Source organism: Diadema setosum, chromosome 19 (assembly GCF_964275005.1).
Source record: "Diadema setosum chromosome 19, eeDiaSeto1, whole genome shotgun sequence".
NCBI classification, from domain to species: domain Eukaryota; kingdom Metazoa; phylum Echinodermata; class Echinoidea; order Diadematoida; family Diadematidae; genus Diadema; species Diadema setosum.
Window position 1 is genome coordinate 21,560,725 of NC_092703.1, and position 14,785 is coordinate 21,575,509.

General features: G+C 36.5%; 1 protein-coding gene across 1 annotated transcript in view; it reads left to right on the forward strand.

Annotated features, from left to right (window-relative positions):
* The window catches only part of LOC140242777 (organic cation transporter protein-like), a 29,653-nt gene extending 15,364 nt beyond the window's left edge, over window positions 1-14,289 (forward strand). Inside the window, exons 7-11 of the mRNA XM_072322536.1 lie at window positions 7,998-8,086; window positions 8,671-8,879; window positions 11,621-11,729; window positions 13,334-13,540; window positions 14,104-14,289. Of these exons, the coding sequence (XP_072178637.1) occupies window positions 7,998-8,086; window positions 8,671-8,879; window positions 11,621-11,729; window positions 13,334-13,540; window positions 14,104-14,224 (735 nt within the window). The 3' untranslated portion in view covers window positions 14,225-14,289. The remainder of the gene's footprint in view (window positions 1-7,997; window positions 8,087-8,670; window positions 8,880-11,620; window positions 11,730-13,333; window positions 13,541-14,103) is intronic.
* The last annotated feature ends 496 nt before the right edge of the window (window positions 14,290-14,785 follow it).

Below are 14,785 nucleotides of genomic sequence, written 5' to 3' on the forward strand. Positions count from 1 at the left end.
TTTCAAAACTCTACCAAATCCCAAAATTTTAGATCACAAAATTAATTATTCTTAATTTTATCAAAGAAAGAAAAAAACGACGGTACTCGAAATGTCGAGAAATTGAGAAAAAGGAGTTTCACGAACCGACGCACGAAAGATACGCCGGTTCGTGAAACCCGGATTGCTACGGTGAAGAGCAATGCGGGTTTTACGAACCGTCGCAGTTGCATTACTTTGAGCTTTGTTCAACTTACTGGCCTAGAATTAGGTTTTGGCCCTAATCCAGATCTCAGAGTGAGAACCAAACCTTCTGAAAGATGAATGACGGCCTAAGCCAGCCCACTGTCCACGAGTGAAGTGAATGGTAAGCTATAATCCTATTAAAATCATGCTCGAAATAACAGTTTCAGTTGGACTACCATAACCATTAATTGCGGTAGTGTGTAGTCCCATGTATTCAATCGCGTGATGCTTATGAAGCCTAGTCTGTAAACGCCATCCAATTTCAAATTAGATCCCAAATCATATTATTTATTGTTTCTTTTCAACTTATGTCGTTACTTCTGAGACTACTGAGTACTGTAGTCGTAACGTCTGTGTGCAAGACATGCAGATTGCAAGATTTCAAAGTCTCGAAGACACTAAAAGCCTTGACTTTTGAGTTGAAAATGAAATCATGAGATTGACAAAGTAGGCGTACTAAACTAAAAAAAAAAAAAAATAAAAAGTCTAACAGTAAAACTCAAAGGAAGAGTAAAGAATAAAGTTAGACATGTTAGACTTTTACTTTCAAGAATAACTATTAAGTCTAAGTTAAGACTTGTAATACCAGTTACTAAAACTAAGATCAGCTGAAGTCTAAGACCAAGTCAAATTAACACAGTTCAGAGCCATACCGGTAGTCTAGCTCTAGATCTACATCTAGACTAGTGGTAATAGTAGGTAGAGTCCAACCATTTTTCCCCCCAATCTTTAGTCCATTCCTGAAAAAGTTACTGGTCAGTGTCCAACAGTGATTTTTCCTGGTCAGGGACCGTCGGACCAGTGCCAGTGTGCAGCGTTGGTGTAGATGTCATCTATGACAGTATGTGGTCTAGTGATACTACCTAAACACTACGAGTACTCTACAGGTTAGGTGGCTTTCCTGTACAGTGCAGTGTTAAAGTATACTTGTGAATTCAGCCCTAGTACCGTACTGTAGTGTGTGTAGTGTATGTCTAACGTTAGTTTGAGTGGAGTACCTAAGCACAGCGGTGGGGCTTTTTTCCCCTAAAACTTGTGAATGTGGCCCAACCAAATGGCGTTTATATATTTACGCTTGATTGATAGTGATACAGTGGCGCTGTCGATTTCCACAGCAGCCATACATAATCTTTTGTCCTTTCTTCTTTCCTTTTTTCCCTTTGTTCTTTCACTCTTTTTATTCTTGGAATCGAAGGACTTCCTAAGAAATGTCCCTCCACTGATTTAACCAGGACTCTTGAGTCCTGGTAAACCTAACCTTACCGAGTAACCGTTAACGTTTGTTAGGCCTAACATAACAGTAACACTGACTTAGCCCTGTATTGACTTTGTCTTTGGCCGACTTACTGAGATGGCGAGTCTCACTCTTTAACGTTAGTCTAAACGTAGTCGCTAGATCTGTCAGTGTCAGTGTCACCGGTTATTGTATATGGTGCCATCTCTAACGTACTTTAACAAGTTGATGTTAGTTATCTATGTCAACTTACTGATTTAGTAATAGTGGTACTGTCATCCTGTTGGACATCGCCGAAATATCATCCGTGACGTGTTAATTTCGTGTCACAAAGACAAAAGTTGCCAATATCTAATAGTATTAGATGTCTAGATTTAGATGTAGTCTAGATCTAAGTAATATGAAATCTGTGTAACTTAAAAGTGAAAGGTCTAGACTTCACTTAGTCTATAATTAGACCAGACATTCATGAGGCAAAGGCCTATTTAGTAGATCTATTCTTATTCTATTTTAATGTCAATTCCTGCTAACTCGCCACGTGTTATTCCTAAGGCCAAGGACTTCCGGGTTAGTGATTTTTTTTTTTTTTTTGATAAATACCAAACAGCAGACGTGTTTCATTTGCATTCTTGCACAGACTTCATGAAAATATGTGCAGTATCAAAGAAATATGATGCACATGACAATGCCACTGTTTTATAGGTGAATGGTTAATACCTTTAAAAGCTGAATGATAATGTAGAGTCTAGGTCTAATTAAGATGATACAGTCTCTGATAAGAAACAGGTTTGATTGTCGTAGACTGTTTCCCAAATGCAGGTAGTAATATTCAGCTACTTCAATGCAATGCCTTGTTTACAAGTACATGTAGATTTATATTCATGTGAAGGATAATTCAATTTCTACATGAGACTTACTAAGTGCTAGACATAAGATCTTGCATCATTAAAATGTGTAAATGACGAGACAATTTGAATATGGATCAAAGACGAACAGCAGTATATTTTGACATTCTTTGATCCTGCATAGGCCTACCATTTTGTTTTATGTTTAATATAAATAGAGCAAAATAATTTCAACTTCAGTTTTGTTGGCTGATTTTTTTTTCTTCTCAAAATTAAAGTTGTATCTTGTACCATGATGTTTGATTTTAATCAAAAGTTCTTAATTTCTTTCTTTTCTTTCAGATGACTGGTGCCATGTAGTAGCGAAGAACTGGACTGTCTCAGAAAAGAAAAGAAAAAGTACAGGGTCGTGTACATCATCAACGGATGTGAATACAATGGTAATCAGAGTCTAGGTCTAATCAAGATGTTAAAGTCTCTGATAATAAAGAAGTTTGATTGTCGTAGACTGTTTCCCAAATGCAGTTAGTAATATTCAGCTTTTTCAAAGCAATGCCTTATTTACAAGGACATGTAGATTTATTCATGTGAATGATAATTTAATTTCTACATGAGACTTACTAAGTGCTAGACATAAGATCTTGCATCATTAAAATATGTAAAAGGCGAGACAATTTGAATATGCATCAAAGACGAACAGCAGTATTTTTTGACATTCTTTGATCCTGTATACCATTTTGTTTTATGTTTAATATAAATAGAGCAAAATGATTTCAACTACAGCTTAGTTGGCTGATTTCTTTTTCTCAAAATGAAAGTTGTATCTTGTATCATGATGTTTGATTTTAATCGAAAGTTCTTAATTTCTGTCTTTTCTTTCACATGACTGATGCCATGCAGTAGCGAAGAGCTGGACTGTTTCAGAGAAGAAAAAAAGTACAGCATCGTGCTTATCATCAAGGAATGTGAATACAATGGCTTAGGAAAGAAGACAATCTACAGATAGGATAGAAGGGAGAACTTGGGATGAAGGGCGACAACATAAGGACGGTATATCTACATTAAAATGTGATTGTAAAGTGGAAACATGAAAGAAGATTCTAAGATTGAAGGTGAAAACATGCATTCCATTCTGTGATGTCGTAATTACAATTTTGCTACACTTTAATAACACTACTGAGAGACATTTATATCAAGGCAAGCTTCATGTGGATATGGAATGTTAGATTTTCTTTAAGTGTTCATTGGTATGTATTTCATGATAATAAATCTTGAAGGTTTTGTGTGGTAATCATAACCTTGTGATACATCTTGATAAATTTCTAAGTGCACATTGGCAATATTCAGATGATGCTGTAATCAGATGAAGTTAGATGGTTGAATAATCATTGCATAGTTGTAATAGTTATCGACTGAGGATTAACATGCCCTTCACTGATTTATTTTTCGTAAACGGTGATAATTGCGAGAGTCAATCTAAATTGTCGGGGGCATAACCAAATGTGTCACACTGTCAAAATGTGTATATCAGAAACTTTTCGCTCGCTGTACGAATTTTCACACAAAACAGTTTTATGAGAGTCACAAATGGTAGCTTAGACCCATTAACAAAAAGTTCCAGCTTCATCTTCAACCATGTTCATGATACATGTTCATCTACATTTTGCAAACATTCTGAATGTTGATTGAGACATGTTATACATGTATGTATTTTTATGAAATTAATGCAACAAATAATCAAATATGCATCTCTGCTAGATGATAATATTAATCCAGTTAATGACATGCCAAACTCACCTCAAACTGTAATTCATTCTATTCTCCTTTATTTTTTATTTATTATTTTGTTGTCTTCAACCCACTTTGAATGTGTTACGTATGATTCTTATAAACATGGGAAATGCACTCCATATAACTGATAGGACTTATAACAAATTGACATAATCATTCAACCATCACTAGACAGTTCTGTTATGAGATGTTCTTTATTTAACTAAAATTGTAAATTATGATACGTGTATGCTCCCATGCAAACTCACAACAAAATACAGAAATATGATTTCTTTTAATAATAATTCATTATGTCTCTAAATGTACAATTAAAGAAAGTGATTACAAAAAGGATGTCAAACATTGTATATTAAAATAATAGATTATTCATTTGTCTCCATCCGTAGTAACACATGCAACTGCAGTGTGCAGTTTGTGGGCTGCTGTGAAAAAAAAAAAATCACAGGCAGCCCAAGCGGGATTCGAACCCACGACCTCCGGATTACTAGACCAGCGCCATAACCACTAGACCACCGGGATGCCCTAGCACTACCTTTAGACATGAATGATTAAATATAGAAGGGCTTGGGGGCGCTTCGAAGTTAACTGCTCTTATTAAATATGCACATGTCATTTGCAACTCGACTAAAGATGATTAAACGCACTGAAATTCTTACTTTAAATAATATTCATAATCTGTTTTTTTTTTCTTTAATAGCTTGGGATGTACACTTCATACTCTGTATCGGTCTACATTTCGCCTACAATATGGAATTCTTTACTTCGAGACGTTTGTTTTTTACAAAAGAAAATTAAGAGTCCTTTAAAGGTGCTGTAAAACAGTGGCGTGTTTTTTTTTTTTTTTTTTTTTTTTTGGGGGGGGGGAGGGGAGTCAAATTAGCCTTGGCCCCTCTCCACCGTCCTTCCCCCCCCCCCTTTGGCTGCATTTTTTTTTTTTAGTCATCACATGAAAATTCGTCTGCATCCACCCCGTAGTTTTGCCGATGACCTTTCTTTTTAATTATCTTAACCACACACAATTTTGGCCGAATTTCCCCACCCCTCTTGTGAATTTGCTAGCACATGTGTTTATAGTACTGGTGGATTAAGGATTCGGAGGGGGGGGGGGTCGGCCAAAATTTCTCTTTTCTCGTATGTAACAAGCCTACGGGGCGAAAGGCTGATATTATGGGCTTTCTACACACATTTTTAGATGCTACTTATTGGTTAATATGAGCACGATCATTTATGTCGTGATTAATTTGTTTCCTTTTCATATATGTATAACTATTAGAGACTTAATTGGCTTGGCACTCCTTACATCGACCTATTTTAGACACCCATTTCCTTCTCTCTCTCTTGCTTTTTCTCTGCTGTCCTGTGAATAGTGTAACTACATGTACATGCAGTACCTCTTCTTTTTGTATGATGTACATCAAGTTTCCATCTGAGCATAATGTGTGTTGCAGCACTCACAAGCTTCATGCATATGCAGCAACATCTTTTTATGTTCATATACATAATTATGCTTGATATATTAATTTGAGAATGTTATTCTTTCTTTTGTATATGTTCCGTCCGCACTCTATAGATGTAAATGTAAATTGTAAGATTTGGTGCGCATGTTCGAACTGTGTTTCTCTTTTTGTGAACACACAAGAACTGATGTAATAATGAACTTGAATTACGCATATTCTTTAATATTGATTCCATCTCCATTTGCCATTAGATATTTATTGATTTATGGAGCTCTTCCACAATTGTTATCCTTCCCATTGTCATTACTCATCTCTGAATAATTCAAATTTGATACTTTATTGAGAACCTATGTTTCTTCGATTACATAATGTACCTCTTCAATATATTGCTGCAAAAGGCATAATAAAACATGACCATTGTTCTATATTTAAAATGAAGCTTGAAATTCTGATAATTTTGATATTTATGTATTTTTAGGAGTTTATCAGTTTCGAAGTGTGCATGCAGGATGAGTTTTATGTTTTTATATGATCAAGTGCAGCTATCAAAGAATCTGTTGAGCAGGAAAGAGAAAGATGGAAAATGAGGAATTATGAGTGAATTCGCATGCAAGCCAAATGACAATAATGACACCGATAAAAATTGTGACAAAGTAAAAGTCACAAATAATGTGGAATAATAAGAAATAAAGAAATTAATAGATTATTTCAGAGAAAGAAATAACAGAGTGCATGAGTATGAAAGATGAGTAAATGCAAGTAATCATTACTGACTGGCACATCTTTTTCCCTATATTTAGCGGTATCCTTCATCTTAGAACAAACATTCATAATTATTATGAAAGAAGTGAACTGAATTTGAATTAAAAATTATGTGAAAAATAAAGAAAGTAAGTTAAAAAAGTAAAAAATAAAACAGTAAAAAGTAAAAGAATATGAAACACAGTATACCGAGTACATATCAATTACCAAATAATAAATGTCCACATGCAAAAGTGTTGAATAATATATCCACACAAAAAAGGAGGGAGGAGGGCAAAAAAATCTTTGGAGCGATCAACGACAGCTCTAATAACAATGCTAAATGAAGATGAAAACAAGGACAACACGCTTTTTAGAACAATTAAGAGAAACTGGCTTATATTATCATCTTAATTATCACCTAATGTATTATAATCATCACAATAATCATTACATGACAATTAATTTCAATTAATAAGGTTATTGTTGATAAGCAGGTATAGCCCTAATAGTATTTGTATGTAAACACATACGAAAATGAAATAGCGACGGTTCGTAAATACACGCGTATTGCACGTTACCTATTGTGCAGGCCCTACAGCGCGGGTCTCACGAACCGGCGTAATACAACTTACGTCGGTTCGTGAGACCCGCGCTTAAGTACATAACCTATGGTGCGCGCAAGAAACGATGGATTTACGAACCGACGCAGTGAGTTTGAAGACAGAAATATCATAATTCTTTTGAATTCACACTAAAATTACACTATGGATAGGAAGAACAACTTCCACTCTCATCACCCTGTCAAAATTTTCACACACAAGACAGGAAAAGTCATTGAAAACGTTGTCTAAAACTTGTGAGATCTTTAAACGCGATTTTCTCAGAATTGCATTTTCGCTCAAAAACGAAATAGCGTCGGTTCGTGGTAACACCGACGAATTTAGTGTAGACGTGGTAAATGTAATGTTTCCACAAGTCAAGCGCTTAAAAAGAATTGAATGTAAATTGTCGAAACATAAACAGAATATATCTGCTGTCTTCTGCATTTTTTTTTTTAGTACCTGGGTGGACACACATGTGTGAATAGCCATACATGCATTTCTTCTTGTTCATCGGCAAGAAAATTATGTCGACTGTGCTGTGGATTCTTAGTTTTACTTAATGCAATTACAATGTCTATATTTCCTCTCATTTTATAGGGTGTCAGGGTACAATTACTCATGAAATATAAAACTTGTGATTCAGATTCATTTCAGTCATGATTTTCCAGCAACGTGGAGGGGGTTGTAGATTTTGGCCGTGTTGACTTTTCCTCTCTGATTAGAATTATTGCTCCCTGTATCAGTATTTCGACAGATTAATAGCGTAATAAATCAATGTCATATCAATTTCACGTAAAGTCTGCGTAAACAGTGAACAACCTCCAAGTACTTCTTTAGATAAGCCAAACGCTCTTCACTTGTCAGTGTGAATGTCCTACTTTTTTCGCCTATACGACGTAATAGTAATGGTGATATGCACTTCGTCTGTTGTGCGTGCACCGTTTTCATACTCTGTCAGGCGACCAGAGAGTTGAAATGAATTTCAGTTTTACCAAAGTTGGTACAACCTGAACCTCATGATTATGCACAAATACCGCGTGGATGAGCTATCCCTCCCACTAATTGCTGTTGTATTTTTGTTTATGTTCTGTCCACACAGAAAAAGCAGGACGATGGTAAAAAATCGATCCTTGACCTTTTTCGGACACCGAACCTCAGAATGGAATCGCTAAATCTCGTTTTCAACTGGTACGTTTTCCCGAAGATATAGTGTGCGATATCTGAATGTGTATTCATGCATATATATTTAATTGTTATATTTTTATCATTGTTATTATTTATTTGACATTTAAATATTGAATACAAATAGAAAGTCACATTACATGTGGTGAGGTTATATAGAGTATGTAAAGTATAGTTTACAATTATCTATGTAGGTATATGTACATTCATACATGTTTGTGTGTGTGTGTGTGTGCGTGTGTGTGTGTGTGTGTGTGTGTGTGTGTGTGTGTGCCTGCGTGTACTTGTGTGCTGGTGCGTGAATGTGTGATCTTTGTTGTCGTGTTTGAATGAAATTGTCTTTATGCTGTACATGCACTTCCATAGTGGGGTTATTTCATTGTTGGGCGACCAGTTCCTGCGAAGGAATGCTGACTATAAGACTTTATAGATGGAGTGCGTAAATGACATTTTGGCTCGATCGTCATTGTGTATTTGAGTATTATTGTCATCTTGTCGATTAAGAGTAATAGAGTCTTTTATACAGATATATCAAAGTTAACGAATCTTTGTGAGCCAATTTACCTAATGTATCACATTGAACTGACCAGGTTGGTTGAAAACCTCGTCTACTTTGGACTATCTCTGGGTGCTGGGGACCTTGGTGTCAACGTGTACCTTGCGGCCTTCGTGTCGGGAGCGGTGGAGCTACCCGCCTACGCCTCCACACTCTTCACCCTGGAGTACTTCGGACGCCGCATTTCTACTTGTCTCTATCTCCTCATCGCTGGGGGCGCCTGTCTTTTGACAATAGTCATCCGTAAGCCCAACTCGATTCAGTGGTTTCAGGGCGTGCAAGTGTTGAAAGGGGAAGAAGTCATCTTTATAAGCACCAGGGCCCGTATTCAACTGTAAACCAAGGTTTAAGCCTACTTTAGACCCACTTTAGACCAAACATTGATTTAAACTCGGTTTAAGTTTTTAGCAGAATACGGGCCCTGAAGTTGGATGTGTTTATTTTATTGTCTTATATATTGTAAATATTTGTCTCCAGAGTTTGGACCAAAGTTTACATACATCTGGAAGGCAAACAATTTTCCTTCATATCACACCTTCTCTCATGAAAACCAGCTTAAAGAAATGGTATAGTATTGGTTGAGGTGAGCATTAAGCTTGTAACTTCTTGCGAGATATTTAGAAACCACTCTATGATAATGCTAAAGAGCATGCAATTCTAAGAGGATTTTAAAGTTTGTTTAATGAAAATCGGTTTTCAAATGGCTGAGATATAAAAAAAAAAACCAACCAAACAAACAAACAAAGTAAAACAAAACGATCCTAATAAAAGGCGGGTCCCACCTTTTATTATGTTTGTTTTGTTTTGGATATCTCAGCCATTTCAAAACCCAATTTTCAACAAATAAACTTTGAAGTCTTCTTCGAATTATGTGCTCTTTCATATTTTATAAGAGGTTTCTCATTATCTAAAAAAAAACCAAACAACAACATTGGAAATCTGAATCCCCAGCTCAACCGAAAGTATACCAAACAAGTTGTATTTCAGTGTAAAGTGCATACTGGGAGTACATAATATATTGCAAACACTCGGAGATATGAGTATGGATCATAATACAGCATGTACAAGGTAGTAAATGATTGCAAATTATAGGGGCCAAAAGTTTACGTAAATAAATCCTAAGACTTTATGCTGCGGTTACAGCATGTACAAGGTAGTAAATGATTGCAAATTATAGGGGCCAAAAGTTTACGTAAATAAATCCTAAGACTTTATGCTGCGGTTCCGGTCTTGGAGCAGGTTTGATGTACTGTATGTAGGCTTTTGAGTCACTGATTATCTGGAAATGTTTACTTTTATCTGGAGCATACATATGCCCCTTAGTGTTTTAACCCTTTGTGTGCTGGGGACTGTGGACAGTGTTTACAACACTATGGGGTTTTCTGTGTTGATCAGCACTCAAAGCACATAAGGGTTAATAGATTATGTATTATGTACATTAAGCTGTGAGAAAACTTTTCCGTCCTCTTGAAAAAGTATGCTGACAGGAAGGAAAGAAGCTGTAAAAATTCCTTTTGAATTTGTTTTCCTTCCAGATGTATGTAAACATTTGGCTGTATAACATCTTTCGTATACCTGGAGGTTTTGATGTCGTGAAAGCATGAATTATGATTATAATATTAGCCCATGATGGGTCAGGCCACTTATTGGTACCACCCGAGGTGGCAAAACCTTTTTGGTGTCATTTTGTTTGTCGAGCATAGATATGCTTATCAAACTACGATAGCATTTCCAAATGAGTAGCTTAGTTATAATAAATGAATTTTTAACCAATTTTGTCTCGTTGTTATATTCCTACTCTTCTGAATCGAGACTAACCGCTATACAAAGAAGAGCACTGTCTTCTGTATGTTCACAGGTGTTCTGTTGTGAACGCGGTGCGCTTAGTCTTTATTCAAGGCAGCGAAGGGAATATCCACAGTTTATGATGTCCACAGCGCTTAGTCTTTATTCAAGACGGCGAAGGGAATATCCAAAGTTTAAGATACAGTGGACATCCCTTTATCTAAAAACAACAACAATGAAAAAGCATTTCCTCGTGAATATTTCCGTATTTTTCAATTATTTATCATTTTCCGGTGAAAAACGCTACGGTGAAAACGCTAATACCACGCCAATGTCGCTTTATTTCCATCCAACAATGAAAGATAATGCAAAAACAATGTACCGGTACACTACAATACATTATAATAGATTATTGTAAATGAACAGAGTGATATTTGTTTATTTTACTGATGAATTTGTTGAGAGGATAGTATAAAAACAGTATAGATAATCTCTTTCTTTTGGCTTCAGATAGAAATCCAACTCATTTGCTCGGTGTAGATAATATTTATTTATGATTAATGTGTGTAGAACGATGTGTGTTTGTGTGTGTTTTGTGTGTCATGTCTGGATATGACGAATTGTTTTCTGCTTAGGGAAGAACTATACGATGTTTTCAATTCTTATGAAATTCAACTTGTCTAAATGTACGTTTTTAAGATCATACAATACCACAGTACACTTTTATATCTATTTATATACTAAATGCACCTCCTCAACTGTCGGACTCCTGAGCTTTTGATTCAATCAATGAGCTCTATTGGCTCAGTTGACAATACCACTGACCGTCCGTCTTGGGGCCCTTGATTCGATTCCCCTGAGTGCAGCCGTGGATGCGCCCTGAAATCGACAAGGCGCCTAATCCTCATGGCTTATAGTCCTTTGAATATGTTAGAGAAGACTTAAAGCTGTTGATAATTTTTTTTTAAAATACTAAACAAGCATAAATTGATTCATGGGCATATGCAAAACATAATGTATTATTACTCGTAGAGTCTGGAAATATATGTATATGTAATTATATATAATACATTTTTTTTTGGGGGGGGGGGGCGGGGAGGGAGGGGAATTTCGAATAACGACACAATAATCTTAGTATGCAAAAATGATTTTATTGTATGCATTGAATGATATTATTTTCCTTTCTGTTTTTAATGCAGCAAGTGGACCATGGAAAGCCGCAGTGGCTACGATAGGTAAATTTGGTGTCACCGCGTCCTTTGGCATAATATTCATCTACACTGCCGAGCTGTATCCGACACCTGTAAGGTAACTCCTCAGTAATAAGTAGTAACAATAAAATCTTGATGATTTCTGAGATATTGTTGTTAAAATCTACTTTACAACACCAGCCAAAACCAAACCAAAAAAGACAAGAACGAAAAAAAAAAACCTACAAAATGAATAAGATAATCAAGCAGAATGAAGACAGAAGAATTATTGTTGGTTTTCATTATTTCTTTTCTGAATACTGTGCTGTGTAATTGGCGTTGAAATAGTCGGCTGTTTGGATGTGTTTCTTACTTGAATGACTGATACCATTTCTTCTTTTTTCGCAGATACATGTCGAACGCCATGATTTCTTAAAGGACAAGTCCACCTTTATAAACACAATGATTGAGAGAATGTAGCAATATTAGTAGAACACATCATTGAAAGTTTGAGGAAAATCAGACAATCCGTTCAAAAATTATAAATTTTTGAAGTTTTTGTGCAGTCACCGCTGGATGAGAAGACTACTGCAGAGTATGATGTCACATGAGTAGAACAATATAAGGAAAATATAGAGAGAATTTCACAAAATTTCATCTCTTGAAAAAAGTACACATTCCCTTGACTCGTTACTGACATATGGTATGAGTAATATTATTCCCCCTCCTTTTGAAAGAGGCAAGTCAAGTGCTCTTTTATTATACGAAAGAAAGTGAAAATATGTTGAATTTCTTTACATTTTCTTTATACTGTTGTACGCATATGACATCACAAGCTGTATTAGTCACTTCATCCAGCAGTTCCAACACAAAAATTTTAAAAATTCATAACTTTTGCATCGATTGTCCAATTTTCCTCAAACTTTCACTGATGTTTTCTACTAATATTGCTGCATTCTCTCAATCCTTATGTTTATGAAGGTTAACTTGTCCTTTAACTCCTAATGATAATGTGTTCATTTCAGTGAATCTGTGACACTCTCCTCTAACATCCGGTTGTTGATTTCTATTTGTATTTCTCTTTAGCTTTTAAGATGTCATCAACATTAAAAGTCAGCTGAAGTAAGCTTACCGTCACTGAAAGCAAAAACAAACAAACAAACATACAAATAAACAAATTAAAAAAAAAAAGCTGGCAGTGTAAAAACGGATCTCGTGTACAAGAATTATATCTCTGATGATAGTGTGATAGTCACTGCTATGTACAAAATGTACCAGAATGGCAGCATGGCGTGAAATATTTGGAATTGTATCGTATGAAAAAAACCTGCCTCAGTATTGTGAGTTGGCGCACCTGATAATGGGAAAGGACAAACATGCATCAAGTAATGTAATCCCGATTTAAGTTGACTTTAGTCTTGATGTCTTCACGACAGGTAGGAAAAAACAAGAGAAGAGGAGCTTAGCGGATGCAGAAGAAATTATTCAGTGACATGACTAAAAATATTCGAACAAAATATTGAAAAACAAATTTTCATCGAACAAGACCTAAATTTGTGATAATCATTATATAGACGCACTCACACCAGCAGGAGTCACCGTAGACAAAGGAGAGAAATTGAGGACCATGGGGCCTTTAAACTTATTTTAGAGTGGATTTTCGCTTTAGAAAGAAAAAAAAAAAACCAACGTAACACTTTCCTCTTTCTTTCCTGCTCCCAGGAGCGTTGGTCTAGGTATGTGCTCCATGTCGTCCCGAGTTGGAGCCGTTATAGCGCCTCTTATTCGTATCCTAGGAAGGACATGGGCCCCGCTACCATCACTGGTTTACGGCTTGTCTAGCATAGCGGCCGGCCTTCTTGCCCTCCTCCTCCCCGAGACCCGGGGCAGGAAGCTACCGGAGACAATGGAAGATGGGGAGAATTTGAGGTATGGAAGAAGTGATGCACTGCGTCTTGAAATCATTAAAACGTCTCGCCAAGTATTATCTAACATTGTTTTTTTTTTTTCATTGGTAAAAGTCATAGTTAACATGTGACTTTAGCCTTAATCATTGTAGTCCTCCTTGCAGTATTTATACATAATAATGAAACAAGAGCATAGCAATATCACGATTTTATGTATCGATATGGGTTTTCTTGTTTTAAGATTAACTGACACATGCAAGTCACACCTCTGCGGTTTTCAAGATGCACAGGAAAAAAAAAACCCAGAAGGATGGTATTGGCAAAAGTATTTGCGTTTGCGTCATTCCCTATGGAATTATGAAAAATAATGTTAATCCTTTGTTATTCTGTCGTCTGGAAGGATAGTCATACACTACAACGAGATGTCACATCAAAAGAGTGAACATACTATAGAGAGGAGGGGGGATCTGGAAAAAGAAGAGGTGGAAGAGGAAGATATTGTGATATGTGACCAGTTGATCATTGCATGAAACGTGTTGGTAATACAATACTACACCAATATTGTCATCCTTTACACGATTCCAGGAATGCCGAAGTGCATTACGCCGAGGTTCCGGCTGTAGACGCTGAAGAGAAGCCGGCAAACCCGACGTCGATACCCATGGACGACGTAACGACTCATGGAGACAAACCAGATAAAGTTTAACTTCACACGAATGGTTTACATTCTTGAGGTTGGATGAGTTCCAGATAAATGTGCGAACAAATTCTCTCTTTTGTTCTTTTTATTTCAAAACGACGAAAAGATCTATCTATTAATGCGCTGTGCCATAATGGATAAGACTCCGACTCCCGATTGGATTGAATCCCGCCCAGTGCCTACGTCCTTGGACAAGATGTTTTTACCCACTATGGCCCTCTTGACCCAGGCTGCCAGGTGTATAAATTCGTACCTGGTAAGGATAATATTAGGGCCCTCTGGTAGAGCAGTGGCAACACTGGAGATGTTACCCTATAGGTAAATAAGACCAGGGAGGTGCTAGAGAAGGAGAGACAACTACTGCTCTCCTTTGAAGTCATGCGCGGCACCGCCGAGAAGTTATGCGTTCAACTACAGGTGTTACCCATGTGCTTTGACAAAAGAGAGCATCAATAATCAGAACTAGCGCTCTCACATCTAGAAATACTTGCCCCTACTGCAATTCGCTCTCTCTTTCAATGTGATGGCAACAATGCATTTGTGTACCTTGAATTGGAGAAACGAATC